The sequence below is a fragment of the Sinocyclocheilus anshuiensis genome, unplaced genomic scaffold, assembly GCF_001515605.1.
Source record: "Sinocyclocheilus anshuiensis isolate Anshui unplaced genomic scaffold, SAMN03320099.WGS_v1.1 scaffold276, whole genome shotgun sequence".
In the NCBI taxonomy this organism is placed as follows: Eukaryota; Metazoa; Chordata; class Actinopteri; order Cypriniformes; family Cyprinidae; genus Sinocyclocheilus; species Sinocyclocheilus anshuiensis.
Genome location: NW_015554080.1, coordinates 177,122 through 198,621, shown reverse-complemented (window position 1 = coordinate 198,621; position 21,500 = coordinate 177,122). Strand labels below are relative to the sequence as shown.

Sequence of the window (21,500 nt, the reverse complement as noted above, 5' to 3'; positions counted from 1 at the left end):
TTAAACACACACACACTCTCTCTCTCACACACACACACACACACACACACACACACACTCTCTCTCTCTCTCTCTCCCTCTCTCTCTCTCACACACACACGCTCACACACACACTCACAGCGAATGTCTGCGCTCTCACACTCATCCACATCATCGGATCTGATCGCACTCGAGTGTTTCTCACGGTAAGTCACACTTTCTCTTCTCACATTACAGCAAGTTCAAAAACAATGCAGAAGAACCAGCAGCCCGAACACCAGACAATATCACCATACATTATTATTATTAATAAAACAATCATGTCACATCATCCGCAGCAGCAGCAACACTATGACGATGACATCTGATGACGAGGTCTGATTTCTTCATGCTGATTCTGAGTCTAAGTCTGTTTTTGTAAAGCACTGTCATTTAATGAGTGAATGTGATGGAGAACGAGCTGATTGTCCTGTTGGAGTCTGAGCTGGTATTGATGTGGCATTGGTAAAGGTCAGTGTCTGGCTTTTACAGATCTGTCCATGAACCTGTGTGATGTTCAATCACATGAAAAGGTTTTAATTGAAGTCGCTAGTGAATCTAATGAGGCTTCAGCATCAGCTTTAGGAGAATCTCTGAACTATGATGCTTTTAAAAAGAGACGCAGCTCTCAATCTCACTGTCCGATAGAAAGCAACTGATGTCTATCAACTGGTATACTTAAAGTCTAGTAAATTGGAACAACTAATTTTGTAATTAATGCATATTAGTAGTAGTGCTGAAGTCCAATTAAAGATATACTTAGTATATTTTATTGTGCTAAAGTGAAACTATTGCAAGTGTGCTTCAGGTAGGCTACAGTTTAAATAGTTTGCATTTAAAGACCGATATTATTCAAAGATCATACAATCCTCATCAAAAGTGACATTAAAACACATTTTAGACTTAATATTAAGAAATGTGCATTGTGCACAAGTAGTACGCCAAATAAAGTTTAATTATAATTTTTATATCAGTAAGTCTCGAGTTATCTGTCAGTAAATATGTGAATAGATTTGAACTATACTTAGTATGAAATAAAAGTATTTTAAATATGTTACTTTTTTACTAGGGCACTTTAAATAAATTTTTCAAAAAAACAAGATATCTTAAATCTCAATTTTATAAATATATGTCTTAAAAACAAATTTCTGCCAATGTGGCTGGAAAAAGAAACTTAATTTAAAGAGAAAAATTATTTTCTGACCCCACTTGGCAGGATTTTTCATTTTCAAATCGGAATTTTCAAAATTTTCAAATTTGGAATTTTTCAAAATTTTCACATTTGGAATTTTTCAAAAACACATTTGATACATTTTTCTAACATCTTAACAACAAAAATCTGCCAACATGGTCAGAAAAATATTGTTTACCCTTTTGAAGATGATTTTTCTTATTCAACTGGAAGGTTGTTTTCTTGTTTTAAACAAAAATCACATAATTTTGATAAATCTTCTGTCATGTTGTTTCTCAAGTAAATTGATCTTGATTGAAGAACAAGAGTACTGATTTTTTGCCGTGCTGATGATGAGATGATCATGTGAAAAAAGACAGTACACTCTTAAAAATAAAAGTGTGTTAAAGGTTCTTCACAGCGATGCCATAGAAGAACCATTTTTGGTTCCACAAAGAACCATTCAGTCAAAGAACATCTCTTTCTTAGCTTTTTATAATCTGAAGAACCTTCTTTCGCTACAAAGAAGCTTTTATGAAACAGAAAGGTTCTTCAGATGTTGAAGGTTCTTTATGGAACCATTTAGACAAAAAGGTTCTTCTGTGGCATCACTGTGTAGCAAGCAGATCCTTCAGTGACGTTTAGGCTCAGATCATCTCACCTCAGATGCTGTAGGACAGAAGATCATCTACAAACAAATTGTTTACAAGCTTCACTCATCATCACGAGAGTCTGGATGATCCAGTATTTGAGGAATCATTTAATCAGATCATCAGAAGCTGCTGATCAGTCTTCATTCATCAGTGCAGATGATCATATAAACACCTTCATGACGTGGATTTTCTCCACACAAAGTGCTTAAATATTCGACTGTAGAAACTGACTGTTTAGTTCTGAGCGAGTGCTGGGTTAAACACATCCTTTATATAATGAAGATCTGCTGTTTTACATCCGTCATCTGTTTCAGGTGGAGATGATGCTGTTGCTATGGTGACTCCGTCCGCTCTGTGATTGGCTCGTTCTGCGTGCGTCGTCATGGCGAAGAGTCCAGAGGTGAAGCTGGCTGTGTTTGGCAGAGCAGGAGTGGGAAAGTCAGGTAAGAGCGAGACGTTATTGCGACACTCTGTTAATACATGAATTATATAAATGAAGATCTTATGATAAAGTAAATCCATCCCTGATATGCACAGCCAGACGATATTTCCATTAGACCATCCTGCTGCCGTCTGAAGTTCAACATTAGTGTGAATTTACAGGTTTTATGAAGGTAAATTTAAGACTACTCAAGACCAATAACACTTCAAAGTTTTTAAAAAACAATTTCCATTTGTTTTACAAAAAATACTTCTTGAATAGCTTTACTCTCTGTACCTTCTTAAAACACGGCAAAAAATTATGCTCTTCCTCAGTATTTTTGACTTGTTTTCCAGCATCCTTAAATCAAGATACATTTACTTGAGATACTAAATGACTTTATATGAAGTTGTTTTTTGAACAAATAAGAAAAAAAGAAAATGAGAAAATATCTGCCAATGGGCTCAGAAAAATAAACTTTGTTCAAAGGGAAAACAAGATTATTTTTCTGACCCCACTGGAAGATACTTTCTCATTTTAAGCATAAACTCACTTAATTTTGATACATTTTTAAAAAACAAGTCTTAATATTTACATTTTATATTTTTATTTTAACATAATACATTTTAAAATTAAAATTATTTTTATTTCTTCAAAATAAATATAAAATGTTCATAATTCCTTTAACAAGAAAAATAATCATTTTCCCTTTGAATTAAGTTTATTTATTTTTCTGATCCCTCTGTTCTTGTTTTAACCATATACTCACTTAATTTCGATATATATTTCAGAAAACAAGACTTCATATCTTCAGTTGTTTTGATTCTCCAGTAAATGTATCTTAATTTAATCACATTTAGAAATTCGTACTGGAAAACAAGACTAAAATAGTGAGGAAGAACTTAATTTTTGCAGTTCAGAGTTCAGCTGAAACAGTTGGGTCTTATGAATTATTATTATTTTGGTGGCTATTTCTATAAGTGGAATTGTGAAGCCAGTATAAAAAGTGAAATATATTCTTAAACCTGCACAAGCAAACTTAACTGTGCTGGTCATGAAGGTGCAGCTCCGTTGTGAATGCGCTCTTCCCGTAACAACGCACTTAAACACGGGCGCACAAAGATTACATAACATTATTTAACAGTAATGTTCTCATTATATTATGACAGACTTGCCCTGCACATGTTGCACTTCACTGTATTTTCCTTTTTGAAGTGATTCCAATAATATTTCAAGCAATTAAAAACCATCATGGTGAACAGTGCGCATCTGAAGTTAAATAATGCATTATTTATTGGCTTTAATATATCGGCAAAATTTTCTTATCGGTTCGATAATGATAACATAAAAATGTACATTTATCGGCCGATACCGATATGGTGGCCGATATATCGTGCATCCCTAGTATGCATCATCATTTATATAAGTATTTAATAAATACAATTAGTATAAGACACTTCAGGGCTGTTACTAATCAAATGAAATCAATATCAATAAAATCTATCTTTGCAAAAGTGGCACACAATATGGCATATAGATGTACGCAGTATTTAATGCAGCTTAGAGATGGCATGAATGCATTTACACTGCAAACATGTTAGAAGCTTAATGTGGTAAATATAGCATATACTGAACTATGAAATGATGCTTTAAATATAAAACTGAAATCACCGATAGGTGGCGACAAGTTACCGTCTTAATGCATGAGTCATTGATTCACTCTGATTCATTCAAAACGGCTGATTCATTCAGAAACTAAGCAAATTTTCTTACTACTGCTATAGAAAGATATGCTAAAATAGTATCAGTAGTATACTAGTATACCGTTTCGAATTTAGTTGTTGAATCACTCACCTAATTCGTTCAGAAACGTCATAGTGGTACAATGATTGGTCGAGCAAACAGTCCATAATGACAATAATGTGTCTAAAATTAAATTAACATTAATTGCGTTTAATTTAGTTACTATATATCAGCACTTTTCAAAGTCCGGACTCCTTACTTATTTGTGGCGGCTCGTCACAATATCAAAACTGACCGCCACAAATAGATTTTCCAAAAGGCTTATACTTGGTTGAATAAACAAATCAAAATGCGGCGCGGGTGTTTTTATATGAATGTATCTTCGAAAAGAACCGACCGTCTTCAGAAAAGCTTGATTTCGTTTTTTTAAGACTAAATTGTGTTAAAATCACTGATCTGTAATAGGGAACTATAAATTATATTTATATAGATCAGTGGTTAAAATGCAAAAGTGCATGTTAAAACCAAATGCAGCTTTAGGTTTTTATATGAAGAACCGACTGTCTTCAAAAAAGCTTCAATTTTATTTCGTCGTTCCTGTAATGCCTGATAAAGTAGTGTTCGTGAGCGCAGCACTGATTTGTTTACAGCCATTACCGTGGAAACCGCTATACTTCTCCTGCTCCAAAAGCGCCTCCTGCTGGCAGAGAATGAATTTGCATTTGCAAGTCTGTGGGCAAACATAAACAAAAAGCTTCAGAACTGTTTTGAAAAGGTGCTTAAGTTTTGAATTAGGCTACTACTACTATTACTATTGCTATCTTGTGCCCTGCAATAAACATTTACTCTCTTTTATGAGATGAAGGGGGAAAAGAAGAAAATTGGACAAACATATCGGCCAAAAAAATCGGCATCATAATTGGCCATCGGCTGCCCTGATTTCTAAATATCGGCATCGGCCAGAGAAAAACCCATATCGGTCGACCTCTATTGCTGACACTTAAATCAATTGTTTTGCCACTTTTGCACTTGTTATTAATGTATTTTGAATGCAAAAGGCACTTTATTTTTTCAGAACAATTAGTGTTGATTTGTTATGCATGTTTATAAAAAACAAGTTTTGTAATAACCAATTGTTCCGGACCTTTGACATTGATGAAAATTAAGATTTGGACCTTTGAATGTAGACTTTGAGAACCCCTACTATATATCATTGTATAAAGTGTAAAATAATGATCTTAAAAGAAGGACAAGTGAGCGTCCAGCTCAAGTCTGCGCCAGTAGATGGACATGAAACCAGATGACACCTGAAACCAGACTTATCTGAATCTGACTGATATGCAAATTGATTAATCACCGTTTTGGGGTCTGAGATTAATTATAGCACATGGGATGGGAAGCAGTGTGATTTCTGCATTAAATGAGTGCAGTTCAGGTCATCAGTCTGAGATGGAGACGGAAAAAATGCGAGTGTTTGTGTTACGCTGGTTAATCTGTCCGGAGCCGTGATGAAGATGCTGCTGAGGAGCGTTTCACACCGAACGTCCAGACCACCAAAGATACAGCCAGACGCTCGTGACTTCATAAATATCAGCCTGCAATAACACGAGGAGAGTTACGGCCGTAATACTGATGCACACACACACCGAACACACCAGACAAAAGCGTTAAAACCAATCCATTATATGCTATTATTCACGTCAGCGGCTGCAGGAAATTGAACATCGGAGCAGCAAGGAAATTAGTGATTAGAGGTGACATTTTTCAGAGGTCTGTGCGCTCTGACTCGAGGAAATGCTAAAGATAACACACATACAGTGGAGGAAAATGATGGCCGAATGAACCCGGCTAATAAACATGACCTATTTTACACTGGAGGGCCGTGACGTGTTCCAAAATATGACTTTATTTTAGATTAAATTAATAAATCAGACGTGTAACCTTAAGAAACACACGTTTACAGGATATCTGATATTGTCAACAATGCTGTTTATCGTTAGGATTATCATTATGTCTTTAGGCTGGTCTAACTGCGCTTGTTAATGTAAAAATGACTGAGGTGTCTGAATGTCTATATAGTTTTCATTCATTTTTATTTCAGTTTTAGTTATTTTACTAAAATGAAAAAATGGCAAGTTGGCTAGTTTTTATTTTAAGTAACAAAAACGGTTTTATGGTTTTAGTTTTAGTTAACTACAGTAACCCTGGTCTGACTGTTGTATTTTGTGTTATATAGTAAATACATCTCAGTGAAAAAACGATTCTGATTTAACACAATCAATCACAGCTGCTTTAGTTTGATATAAACACACAAACAACAGTCAGAGCCGTCACACGTGTGTTGCCTTAATGACACTAATGAATTCAATTTGGCTCTGATATCTGCATAACGAGGCTCAGCAGGAAGAAGAAAAATCAATCTATGAAAGTGATGCTGACAGCAGTGCTGTGATTGGACAGAGATCATCACATGACAGCACAAGAAGCGATGCTGATTTGATACAACAGTTCAATACACAAGGCTATTACTTACTTCTGAAGTCGTAATTACGAGTTTGTTGTGCTCAAGTGGTTTGTTAATAAATCGTATTAAAGCCAAAATGCAATTTAATCAATATCCAAAGGATTTTTTTAATAAAATTAAGTGTCACATTTGTTAACAATCATATAAACCGGCGCAGAAGTTTCATCTAGCTTGCTGATTCTGATGCTTTGGTGAAATAAATGCTTAAAAATACACACAATATGCATTAAATGGTTATGTATGTAAATATACATAACTGTAACAGCTAGAGAAAGCAATGTTATGGAAGATCCTTTCTGCCACAGAATAAAAAAAACAAGTAATTGCAACAACTTTTTTTTAATCTCAAATTTCTGACTTTTTTTCCTTGCAATTCCTCGCGAATCAGACTTTTTATTTTTTTCAGAATTGTGAGATATAGACTAAAAAACGGAATACATAAAGTCAAAGTTGTGAGAAAAAGTCAGAAGTGTGAAATAAGCTCAGAAAATATATTAAATATTGCAAGATATAAACTTTCAAAGGCTAAATTGTGAAGTTTTTGTGACTTTTTATCTCACAACTATGATTTTTTTCTCCCAATTTCAAGTTTATATCTCTCAAGTTGTATTTACAGAATTGCAAGAAAAAAGTCTGGATTGTTAGATGGGAAAAAAAAAAGAGTCGCAATTGTGTTTTTTATTCTGTGAAGAAAATAAGCTTCCTTACGATGAAGATGCTGTGGGAAAAATGAATAAAATATAACAGTCTAGAGCAATAGTTTATGGTTTTTATTAAAACTATCTCGTAAATACGACTCGACAGGCTGTTCTTGTCCAGTTTCCGAATAGGAATCGTTTTTACGATATTTCAGATAGCACATGAATGCAGCAAACATTGTACACACAATATGTTGAGATAATTGGTTTAATTTTGCTCCAGATGAAGCTGAAATGTGACATCTGTGCTAAAGGTTTTAATGGTAAAAACGTTGGCATTCTTTAGCATGTTGCTAACATGTTTTAACAAGTTGCTAGAATGTTTAAGCAGACTGTAGAATGCTAGCATGTTGCATTTTTAGCATTTTGCTAATTATATTATTAATAACTTAATATTTAAGTTGCTTTCATTTTTAATGTTTTAGCATGCTGCTAACTTGTTATAACACATTTCTAACGTTTTCACAAGTCACTAACATATTTTAGCATGTTTCTAACATGTTTTGCCAATTGCTAGCATGTTTTGACAAGTTACTAACATATTTTACCATGTTAACATGTTTTAGCTAGCTGCTAGCATGTCATTGACAACAAGCTTTAACATATTGTTAACATGTTTTAACATGTTGCTAGCATGTTTTGCCAATTACCAACATGTTTCAGCACATTGTTGCCATGTTTAATTGCTCCCTTCCTGCGTTTAAGTGCGAACTGTAGTTTCGATTTGAGGAATTGCCCTGCTATAGACTATTGGCTGTGCTAATTAGAAGGCGGCCACAGCGACCGTAGAGTATTTAAACTGCTTGGTCACTGTCATAACTTGGGTCAAGCGATTAGTCAACAGAAGAGACAGACGGCTGCACGTGAGTGTCCTGCATAATACTTGTTTATAGATCTGCTGTTGGAATTATTACTTGCTGCTAGGAAGGAATATTTCGTTTTCTGCCTATTTCTACGTTATATTTTTGTTTGCGTTTGTATTTTTGATTGCACTTTCTGGTAATTATAATAATTGCCCTCGGCTAAGAAGGAGCGCGTGTAATTTAATTGCTCCCTTCCTGCGTTTAAGTGCGAACTGTAGTTTCGATTTGAGGAATTGCCCTGCTATAGACTATTGGCTGTGCTAATTAGAAGGCGGCCACAGCGACCGTAGAGTATTTAAACTGCTTGGTCACTGTCATAACTTGGGTCAAGCGATTAGTCAACAGAAGAGCCGGAATGCTGAATCCCTGACAATTTTCAAGCGACAGCTGAAAACCCATCTCTTTCGAAGCTACTTGACTTCATCATAAAAAAAAAATAAATAAAAAATAAAAAAATAACTCTCTCTCTTTATTTATTCCTTCTCTTTCTAGCTTGTACTTATTTGAACAATGTCTAAGAACTTGGTATTACAACCACTTCCTGTGTCTGTTTGCCTCTTAAGAAGAATCGCTTTATGTATCCCCCAATTGTAAGTCGCTTTGGATAAAAGCGTCTGCTAAATGACTAAATGTAAATGTAAATGTAAATGTTTTAACACACTGCTAACATTTTTTGACAAGTTGCTAAAATGTTTAAACAGACTGTTGAATGCTAGCATGTTGCATTTTTAGCATGTTGCTAATATTTTTTAACATGTCGCTTGCATTTTTAAATGTTTTAGCATGTTGCTAACTTGTTATAACACATTTCTAACATGTTTTAACAAGTCACTAACATATTTTAGTATGTTTCTTACATGTTTTGCCAATTGCTAGCATGTTTTGACAAGTTACTAACATGTTTTACCATGTTAACATGTTTTAGCTAGTTGCTAACATGTCATTGCCAACAAGCTTTAACATATTGTTAACATGTTTTAACATGTTGCTAGCATGTTTTGCCAAATGCCAAAATGTTGTTGCCATGTTTTAACACACTGCTAACATGTTTTGACAATCACTAGCATTTTTGGCATTCTAACATGGATTAGAATGTTGCTAGCTTGTTTTGCTAATATGCTAACCTGTTTTAACACATTGTTGACATATTATAAAAAGTCGCTAGTGTGTTTTGCTGATTGTTAACATGTTTTAGCACATTGTTGGCATGTTTTAACAAGTTGCTAGTATGTTTTAGCACATTGTTGGCATGTTTTAACAAGTTGCTAGTATGTTTTAGCACATTGTTGGCATGTTTTAACAAGTTGCTAGTATGTTTTACTCTCTAGCATTTATGGCATTCGAACGTGGTTTAGAATGTTTCTAGCATGTTTTGCCCATTGTTAACCTGTTTTACCACACTGATCACGTTTTGACAATCACTAACTTTTTTGGCATTCTAACATGGTTTACAATGTTGCTAACCCTAACCCTAGCATGTTTAGCACCTTGCTAGCAGCATGCTTTAAAATGTTGTTAGCACATTTGGTCAATTGCTAGCATGTTTTGACGTGTTGCAAGCATGTTTTAGCATGTTTTAACACATTGCTAAACATGCTTTAATACGCTGTTATGTTTTACCATGTTGCTAGCTTGATTTAACATGTTAACATGTCTCAGGCTAGTTGCTCGGATTTGCTACATATGACATCTCACTCAGTCTTATAATGAGCGATTCATTTCCCTGAAATCAATGCACTGAAAAGATGCAGTATTTTATTTTGTTGTTCAGTACAAATATCTGAACATTATTAAATCAAGATACTTTTACTTGACAAGCAAAATTACTGAAGATTTAACGTCTTGTTTTCAGATTTAATGGATAGTTCACCCAAAAATTAAAATATTTTTAAAGATTTAGCATGTTGCTAACATGTTTTAGCATGCTGTTAGCTTTTTTATCACATTGCTAACATGTTTTGCAAAGTTGCAAGAATGTTTTTACAACTGCTAGCATGTTTAACATATTGTCAATGTTTTAGCACATTGCTAACATATTTTAACATGTTGCTAGCATGGGACAAACAAGCCAAAAGTGAAAATTATGTCATCGTTTACTCACCCTCAAGTTGTATGAACACAAAAGAAAATATATTTTGAAGAATGTTGGTAACCAAACAATTGACGGTAGCCATTAACTTCCACGGTATGGAAAAAAACACTATGGAAGACAATGGGTACCATCAACTGTTTTGTGATATTTAATCTTATGAGATGCCTGTTCATGTTTTAAGTTGTGTAAACAATTATTTTTGACATTTTTTCAGAAAACAAGATCTGTCATTTTGCAACTTAAGCAAATACATCTTGAATTAATAATGCTTTGATGTTTGTACTGGAAAACAAGACAGAGATACTGAGGAAGAACCTAATTTTTGCAGCGTGCTTCTCTTCATAATCCAATTCTGACGCAATCAGTCGCTCTCATTCATCATATAGAGGCACTTTCACCATCCGATCAATGAGTCAGAGTATCTGCTCTAGTCTCTTGACCTGATGATGGAGAAATGTGGGTCAAACACAATGATTCTCAATGGGATTTGAGAAGATGATTCATAACCGTGAAGTCTGGACTTAAAATAACACACGACGCGTCACCAAACCCAAACACAACACATATCAGAATCAGTCCAGAGAGACACAACACACCTTCACTGAAGGTCAACAACAGATCCGTCCTACAAAGACAAAACAAATGTGTCAGGAAGAAAAAGAATAGACAAACGGCGCCAGCTAAAAGACTCCACAAATATAACTAACCTGAGATTTCTAGCTGTTTTTAGGATGAGGGAAGTTCTCATCTTAAACCCCGCCTCTGAGGACCAGATGATGTCATCAACATCTCTGGACTGATTTTCCCAGGGGAAAAAAAACTTGAAGCTAAAATGCCTAAAAGCTTTTAAAGCATACCATCTACAGTATTTACACTGAAAAAAATTGGTGTAGAAACAATTCACACTGTAAATTTCACAAACAGTTACAAATAAGAAACATTAGCTATGTTTTCATCCAAATATGCAAATTTAATTTATGCGCATCACATAAAACATTTGCGAATAAAGCACCGTTTCCATCCAATGAGTCAAGGAGAACAAAATCGTCACTTCTCGATAAAGTGGCACTAAATAACACTAAGAAAAGTAGGCGAAGCCACTAAATATAATAATTTTCATATATGATATATTACTTGCGCCTCAGAGCGAGCAGACGAAACACAATAAATGCAGTTGATTCTTTCGGAGATGGATGCTGCTGTTTGGAAATGCAGACTTTTAAGACAATTATACAGAAATACTTAGATGACAGACTTTGCTCGCTTGACTTTTTTGATGCGCATGGTGAAATGTATTGTTTTGGATTGAAAGGATGAAAAGTTAATCCTACTCGTTTGTGCGCATACATTTTTAATGCACATTTTTAGAATTTATGCACATCTTGGCATTTCCATCCAGTGTTTTTTTTTTATGCGATATTCCGAAATGTGCATAAAATAGATGGAAACATAGCTATTGAATTGAACGTGAATTTTAGAAATAGAAAGACTGAAATAGTATTATCTTGTAAAACATACTTCAGACACAAACATATCTTCTCTTGAAAGTGATTTCTCAGACTTTAATCATTTATTTTAATGCTCCTTATCTATTTGTGTATTAGATATCAATTTCAATCCATATCTTTAAAGAGTTTTTTTTATCTTACATAACCAAACTTTACAGTTTTATTCCTCTCTATATTCTAAAGGTTTGTTCATGTATCATTCACACTGATTTTATTCCTAAAAACATGTATTTATTTCCCTAAAAATACAAAATTGCATTGTGGGATACAGTTTTCCACAATGCGTATGAAGGCACAGGAAAATCTAATCAGTTCTTAAACATTTTATATCATGAAGTAACTACAGTAGCACATGAAAAGCATATTTCTTGTAGCTTTTCTTTATTACTAATAACTGTTGTTCTTCAGCTTTTAATAAAGGACTGGTTCACTCACAACTGATCATTTTGTCATCATTTACTCAGCCTCATGCTGTTCCACAAGATTGTTTTTTATTAAATACAAAAATGTTGGGAACCAAACAACACTCACACTCACACTCACACTCACACTCACACACACACACACACACACACACACATTCCTGCAGGACGTTTTAAGTGGAAGCAGATGAAATCTGAGCTCTTTACATGAGTGGATTGTCTGCACTCATTTGTTTGCATGTGAAACGCTCGACTGAGGCCTGACCTCCCGTCAAACAGAATCCACGCACGTCTCTGTGGGCCGCAGCGCCGCTATTTTTATTCAGTCTTCAGCGCGGGATGTAGAGGATGTGAAGGAAGGTCACCTGCTCTCCCACACGCTCATTATTTCAGACAGCAGCACAAAAGAGCCGCACTCATTCACTCCATCCACAGCATCTCATTCACTGACACCCACATCTGCACTGCTGCTGCGTCATGTGCATTCAAGCAGTGTTTTCAGCAGAAACACAGCGCTGCGTCACGGCTTATAACTTTTATAGACTTTTTAAAATCCCTAAGGGAAAAAGTAATGGAACAAATACTTCCGGAACCAACAGCGTTGGAGAAGCGTCTCTATTACAAACACAAATAAACAACTCTTGACAGCACGACTCTTGCAGTGCATTCACTCCGTCTGCGTCAGGATTCATAAATGTGTAGAATCATTATGTGAGGGGTCATGTTTGTGTGGAAAGATCAGTTAGGATCTCAAGAGATTCCTTAAGACGGTTCTTTAAACTGACCTGAGATGGTCACTCCATCAGGAAACAGACGTGTGAAGTCTAGCCATTGTGCTGTAGTTTGTTTGTGTGTGTGTGTGTGTGTGTGTGTGTGTGTTCTCTTACATTCATCCTCACTGAGTCTCACAACTTCTCTCTCTCTCTCTGTGTGTGTGTGTGTGTGTGCGTGTGTGTGTCTGTGCAGCTCTGGTGGTTCGGTTCCTGACCAAACGCTTCATCTGGGAGTACGACCCTACACTCGGTGAGAAACACACACACACAACACATATCAGAATCAGTCCAGAGAGACACAACACACCTTCACTGAAGGTCAACAACAGATCCGTCCTACAAAGACAAAACAAATGTGTCAGGAAGAAAAAGAATAGACAAACGGCGCCAGCTAAAAGACTCCACAAATATAACTAACCTGAGATTTCTAGCTGTTTTTAGGATGAGGGAAGTTCTCATCTTAAACCCCGCCTCTGAGGACCAGATGATGTCATCAACATCTCTGGACTGATTTTCCCAGGGGAAAAAAAACTTGAAGCTAAAATGCCTAAAAGCTTTTAAAGCATACCATCTACAGTATTTACACTGAAAAAAATTGGTGTAGAAACAATTCACACTGTAAATTTCACAAACAGTTACAAATAAGAAACATTAGCTATGTTTTCATCCAAATATGCAAATTTAATTTATGCGCATCACATAAAACATTTGCGAATAAAGCACCATTTCCATCCAATGAGTCAAGGAGAACAAAATCGTCACTTCTCGATAAAGTGGCACTAAATAACACTAAGAAAAGTAGGCGAAGCCACTAAATATAATAATTTTCATATATGATATATTACTTGCGCCTCAGAGCGAGCAGACGAAACACAATAAATGCTGCTGTTTGGAAATGCAGACTTTTAAGACAATTATACAGAAATACTTAGATGACAGACTTTGCTCGCTTGACTTTTTTGATGCGCATGAGAAACACACACACACACTCACTCAGACACACACACAAACTCACATACACACACACACACACACACACACTCACTCACTCACTCAGACACACACAAACTCACATATACACACACACACACACACTCACTCAGACACACACACAAACTCACATAAACACACACACACACTCACTCTGGCACACACACAAACTCACATGTACACACACACACACTCTGGCACACACACAAACTCACACATACACACACACACTCACTCAGACACACACAAACTCACATAAGCACACGTACACACACACAAATGCTGTTTGGAAATGCAGACTTTTAAGACAATTATACAGAAATACTTAGATGACAGACTTTGCTCGCTTGACTTTTTTGATGCGCATGGTGAAATGTATTGTTTTGGATTGAAAGGATGAAAAGTTAATCCTACTCGTTTGTGCGCATACATTTTTAATGCACATTTTTAGAATTTATGCACATCTTGGCATTTCCATCCTGACTTTTTTGATGCGCATGGTGAAATGTATTGTTTTGGATTGAAAGGATGAAAAGTTAATCCTAGTCGTTTGTGCGCATACATTTTTAATGCACATTTTTAGAATTTATGCACATCTTGGCATTTCCATCCAAGTGTTTTTTTTTTATGCGATATTCCGAAATGTGCATAAAATAGATGGAAACATAGCTATTGAATTGAACGTGAATTTTAGAAATAGAAAGACTGAAATAGTATTATCTTGTAAAACATACTTCAGACACAAACATATCTTCTCTTGAAAGTGATTTCTCAGACTTTAATCATTTATTTTAATGCTCCTTATCTATTTGTGTATTAGATATCAATTTCAATCCATATCTTTAAAGAGTTTTTTTTATCTTACATAACCAAACTTTACAGTTTTATTCCTCTCTATATTCTAAAGGTTTGTTCATGTATCATTCACACTGATTTTATTCCTAAAAACATGTATTTATTTCCCTAAAAATACAAAATTGCATTGTGGGATACAGTTTTCCACAATGCGTATGAAGGCACAGGAAAATCTAATCAGTTCTTAAACATTTTATATCATGAAGTAACTACAGTAGCACATGAAAAGCATATTTCTTGTAGCTTTTCTTTATTACTAATAACTGTTGTTCTTCAGCTTTTAATAAAGGACTGGTTCACTCACAACTGATCATTTTGTCATCATTTACTCAGCCTCATGCTGTTCCACAAGATTGTTTTTTATTAAATACAAAAATGTTGGGAACCAAACAAACTCTCTCTCTCTCACACACACACACACACACACACACAAAAGCACTCACATAAACACACGTACACACACACACACACTCATATAAACACACAACACACACACAATTTTCACATTTTTAAGAATTCTTTATCACAACAAAAATGGATGTTTATCTCGAGCTACTATTTACCCCCCTCTAAACATCACATGATAATGGAAAACTGTGATTGGCCGCTGTACATGTCAGTCCTCCTGTGGGCGGGGTTTGGCTAGAATCAGCTGTAATTTGACTAATCTCAAGACCCGATGAGACGAGCCGAGCTGTAAAATCGACCGTTGATGCTGTTCATGACCTCATCACAGGTGACCTCTGACCTCTGTAAACTCGGGACAGACTGGAGGAGTCACAGCCAGAGCTTTGAAGCGAGTGAAACACAGAGACGTGACGCTCATGTGGAATATAAATGGATGTGAGGGTCTCTTTGATAAACACGCCTGCGCATTCTTCCCCATCAGATGTAATTGAGTTCACCGCCGCAGACGCCTGCAGGGAATAAAGAACGATTCATTTGTGTCCTCAGATGAAACCAGTCTGAATCTGAGTTTAATAAGCTGTTTACAGGTAGAAAGGAAAAATTCACACTGAAAGAAAAGTCATTCCAAACTCAAATGCATTAAAGACGCATTAAAGAAGCTCAATTAAGTATCATACGGACACAGTTATGATGCATTATAATGTTTCTGGAGCTGGAGCAAAATTCAATTCAGTTCAATTCAAGTTTATTTGTATACTGCTTTTCACGATGCAAATCGTTGCAAAGCAGCTGTACAGAAAATGTTAAGTTTCTACAATATATTTAGGAGTAGGTTATTCATGGTGACTATGACAGAAATGTACAGTAAAAATCACGCAGTTAGTTACAAATTGCATGTAATCAAACAGACGGTGAACACTTAACTGCAATGATTATATGTTGCGATTAAACACTGCGATTCAAATTCAATTTGAAATGTAATATGCAAAATGGCAATGCAATTCTGTATTTAAATTTGCATTTTCCCATACATATGTGCAACATTTAGTGCAAAATGAAAATGAAAATTCAATTATATAAATTTCATTTGCCATTTCCTAAACTAGTTTTAATATGCAAATTAAAAACATATTTTAACGCTTTATTACTTGCAAAATGAAAATGTATTACCCAAATTGATTAGATATGTTTAACATGTCCACACAAAAACTAGCAAAATTAGTTCATCACGGTGTATTTAATGAAAATGCAATTGAAATGTCTTATATGTAACTGTCAATGCATTTAAGAAAATAAAAGACATTTAAATCACCATATGTGACCCTGGAGCACAAAACCAGTCACAAGGGTAAATTTTGTGAAATTGAGATTTATGCATCATCTGAAAGCTGAATAAATGAGCTTTCCATTGATGTATGGTTTGTTAGGATCGGACAATATTTGAAAATCTGGAATCTGAGGGTGCAAAAAAATCTAAATATTGAGAAAATCATCTTTAAAGTTGTCCAAATGAAGTTCTTAGCAATGCATATTACTAATCAAAAATTAAGTTTTGATATATTTACGGTAGGAAATTTACAAAATATCTTCATGGAACATGATCTTTACTTAATATCCTAATGATTTTTGGCATTAAAGAGAAATGTATAATTTTGACCCATACAATGTATTGTTGGCTATTGCTACAAATATACCCCAGCGACTTAAGACTGCTTTTGTGCTCCACATATTGCTACCATTTTGCTGCACCTTTGGCTCAGAATGCATTCTGAAATTCTCACTGCATTTTGCTAGAGTTATCACGCGGTATTATGAAGAAAATGCAATCCCAAGTGCCCTAAGTCTAAATGCATAGTCACGAGAACATCCTGCTAAACATCTGGAGGAAGAAAGAAAGTCATAAACGATGACAGAATGATCATTTTATGGTTGAACTGCTCCTTCAAAGGTTGAGGCTTTCATTCTTTGTGTTCACATGAGAAGAAACCGACCGCCTTCGTGAGTGAATGATCCGCTGGCGGAGAACCAGGCTGGAGAAACATTCATAAACACATTCATTCACACTGCGTTTCTGTCCAGGACTTCAATCCACAGCCAGTGTGTGTTTGATGGCTTTTGCATGCGATCGTGTGCTGGCAGCTCGCGCAAGCAGTGACATGCTGTCAGACACAGAGCCAATGTCCCACAATGCACCGGGGTCAGGCACAACATGTCGTTATAGTGCTGCTCAATTCCAGGTTTTGGAATCGATTCTAAGAATCGCTTCTTATGTTTTACAAACAGTCATTTTTTATGTAATTTCATTCCCTAAAGTGCTCACAAAATATACAAAGTTATACAAAAATATGTACAAAATGCAATTAAATTTAATTATTTTATTTACATTATGAACAACAACAAGCCCATTTCTACGGAAGAGGATTAGGGCCAAGCAATAATAAAAAAAATAAAACCATCTCGAGATTAAAGTCGTTAAATTTCGAGAAAAAACTCGTTAAATTTCAAGAAAAAAGTCGAGATAAAATGTTGAGATTAAACTCATTAAATTTCGAGAATAAAGTCATTATGTTTAGAGAAAAAACTCGTTAAATTTCAAGGAAAAAAATGACTTTTTTCTCGTAATTTAATGTTTATACTCAACATTATATTTCGTTTTGTTTTCTCGAAATTTAACGATTTTTTTCTCATTTTTTAATGAGTTTATTCTCAACATTTTATCTCGACTTTTTTCTCGCAATTTAACTACTTTTTTCTTGTAATTTAACGAGTTTTTTCTCGAAATCGAATGAGTTTTTTTTTCTCGTAATTTAACGACTTTTTTTCTTGCAATTTAACATCTTTTTTCTCGAAATTTAACGACTTTAATCTCGAGATGGTTTTATATTTTTATCATTGCTTGGCCCTAATCCTCTTCTGTACATTTCTGCCAAAGAATAAAATAAATAAATAAAATATTACTGCAACTTTTTATTTCACAATTCTAGTTTTTTTCTCAGAATTGCGAGATAAAGTCAAAATGACCTTTTATTTATTTTTTATTCCATGGCAGAAACAAGCAAAACAGATTTGTGAGATGTAAACCCAGAATTCAAATTTTTTTTCCTAGCAAGTCGAGGTTAGATTTTGCAATTCTGAGTTTATATATCACGATTCTATTTTATTTTGTTTCCACCACAAAATAATAAATAAATAAGACAATTGCGACTTTTTATCTCACAATTCTGACTTTTTTCTAACAACTGCAAGTTTATATCTAACAATTTGTACTTTTTTTCTCAGAATTGTAGATTATCTTGCCATTCTTGCAACATTTATATCGTGCAATTCAGAATTCTGAGAAGAAAACTCAGAATTGGGAAAGATCAACTAAATTGTGAGGTAAAAAGTTGCAGTTACCTTTTTTTTTTAATCCTGTGTCAAAAACATAAATAACTAGTCAGGTTACTACAGTACTGTTGTCAAAAAAGAGACAACTTTGATAATATTTGCTCGATAATTTTGATAATATGATCAATATGCATGCTTTATTAAGTTATTAAGTAACAACGCTAGATATCTGGGTTGACTGCTTTCACAGAAAATATGTTAAAAATTCCAAAAATCCCAAAACTTTTTGGGAAAAGCGAACTGTAGTTGAATATTAGCGCTGCAATTCAATCTTCATAGGAACAGATTCCCTGGAGTGGAATCGACTCACGATTCTGAACACGTCGGAAATGAAGAATCGATTCTTTTGGGAATTGAGTCCAGCTGAATGGATATATGTATGTGTGTGTGGGACGGGAAAAACACCCTATTTTAATGCGCATTTTGAAGTATCGCATGAGAAACGAGGGATGGAAACGCCAAATTTAGAATAAAAATCCCTTAATTCGCAAAAAAGTTTTTACGCTCGCTTGAGGTGGTTTTTGACTTGTGCGAAAAAGGGTTGATGCGAATAATGGGAGATGGAAATGCATTTTGCGAATAAATTCCTCCAAGCGCATCAAAAAAGTCATGCGACTGCGCTATGGGACGGCAAAACCTGACTAACCAGCGGACCGAGTGTGAGTTTAATGTCACACCTGACCGCTAACACAGCTTTATGTCTCTCTGACAGAGTCCACCTACCGCCATCAGGCCAGTATCGATGAGGAGACCGTCAGCATGGAGATTCTGGACACCGCCGGACAGGTGCGCTAAACGCAACCATACACATCATCAATAATACACTGCAGCAGGTGTACTTTTATATATTTGCACCTGGATATTCTGCGATATCTTCAAATAATCCATATATTAAAAAAGGGCGCGTTATAATCTCTCCGATCAGCGATACTCAATATAGTAAATCAAGCGAACAAATGACGCAGCGTCAAATTATAAATAAAACATTTAGAAATGAATGGAAAGCCACATTTCATGTGCTCACCTGAACTATTCATTTATTTCAGTCTCACTTCTCTTCAGATCTTTCAGTAATTTGCATTTATTCGTTATTTTCACTCAAGTTTCCATTCCAGGCGTGATGACGCTCTAAAGTGACTCTGAAAGCTGATTGGCTGGAATGGCTTTCTCTGATGCTGATTGGTTATAAATGCGAGAGGAGGGACATTCCATAGTGTTGCGAATATCCGTTCTGATTGGTCAGTAATGAGAACCAGTGTTTAAAACTCGCATGCAACTTAATTATTTTGCGTGCCAAATATTTGAATCGACAAATGTAAGGTTAGGTATTAATAAAAAAATTAACCTCCTGTTTTCTCATTTTCAAAGAGCTATTATGACATAAATTAAATATTTATCAATCTCATGTATCAAAAAAGCTATTAAAACTTTGAATGTACTATTTTAAGATGTGATCTTTTGAATTAAATGTTATTATATGTGACCCAGGAGCACAAAACCAGGCATAGGGGTCAATTTTTCAAAATTGAGATGTATACATCATCTGAAAGCTGAATAAATAAGCTTTCCATTGATGTATGGTTTGTTAGGAGAGGACAATATTTGAAAATCTGGAATCTGAGGGTGCAAAAAAATCTAAATATTGAGAAAATCATCTTTAAAGTTGTTCAAATTAAGTTCTTAGCAATGCATATTACTAATCAAAAATTAAGTTTTGCTATATTTATGGTAGGAAATTTACAAATTATCTTCATGGAACATGATCTTTACTTAATATCCTAATGATTTTTGGCATAAAAGAAAAATGTATAATTTTGACCCATACAATGTATTGTTGGCTATTGCTACAAATATACCCCAGCGACTTAAGACTGCTTTTGTGCTGCAGGGACACATATATTCTGTTTTCACTTTAATTTTAGTTGTTTATTGTCATATTTTTATTCATTTTTACTCATTACTTTTAGATTGTTTTAGTACTTTAACTTAAACTAAACAAATTTTATTTCAGCTTTACTTCAGTTAACATTTATTTTATTTCAAGTAACAATTTTTTTATGGTTTCACTTTTAGTTAACGGTGGTCACAGGTTCGTTTCTCCTGCATTAACCACTGATGAACCGGGTTTGAACCTACAACCCTCGTCTTTGACCGCTAGGCCACACCCACAGGTCATGTGACCTTACTAACAGTGTGTTTGTGTTCCTCAGGAGGACGTGCTCCAGAAGGAGGGTCATATGCGCTGGGGAGACGGGTTTATCCTGGTCTATGACATCACGGACCGCGGGAGCTTCGAGGACGTGGCTCCGCTAAAGGGCCTCCTGGACGAGGTCAAGCGGCCCAAACACGTGCCTCTGGTGCTGCTGGGAAACAAGGCGGATCTGGAGCACACCCGGCAGGTGGCCACGGAGGAGGGCGAGCGGCTGGCAGCGGACATGGCCTGCGCGTTCTACGAGTGCTCAGCGTGCGCGGATCAGGTGGGGACGGGTGGAGGCGTGGCGGAGGCGTTTCATGAGCTCTGCAGGGAGATCCGCCGCAGGCGTGCCGTTCAGGGCAAAACCCGCCGCCGCAGCTCCACCACACACGTCAAACAGGCCATCAACAAGATGCTGACCAAGATCAGCAGCTAAAGCATCTCTGGATATGACCCTCAGGCCATCCGAGATCAGGATGAGTTTGTTTCTTCATCAGATTTGGAGAAATGTGCAATGGATGCTCTGGAGTGAATGGGTGCCATCAGAATGAGAGTCCAAACAGCTGATAAAAACATCACAATAATCCACAAGTAATCCACAGCACTCTAGTCCATCAGTTAACATCTGGAGAAGACAAAACTGAAACAAATCCATCATTAAGATAATCATCCATGATAACTCTTTCTCCAGTGAAAAAGTGCATCTGCTGTTGTCTCTCGCATCAAAATCCAGCCACATGTTTGTTTTGGACTGCAGCTTTATGAATTTATGAAACTAAG

General features: G+C 35.6%; 1 protein-coding gene across 1 annotated transcript; it reads left to right on the top strand.

The window, feature by feature from the left end:
* Positions 1-110: 110 nt before the first annotated feature.
* LOC107669035 (ras-related and estrogen-regulated growth inhibitor-like) lies at positions 111-21,195 on the top strand. The gene is made up of 5 exons (XM_016461135.1): positions 111-185; positions 2,157-2,285; positions 13,080-13,136; positions 19,239-19,312; positions 20,737-21,195. The coding sequence occupies exons 2-5, from the start codon at positions 2,225-2,227 to the stop codon at positions 21,154-21,156; spliced, it is 612 nt and encodes a 203-aa protein (XP_016316621.1). The 5' UTR covers positions 111-185; positions 2,157-2,224; the 3' UTR covers positions 21,157-21,195.
* Positions 21,196-21,500: the final 305 nt, after the last annotated feature.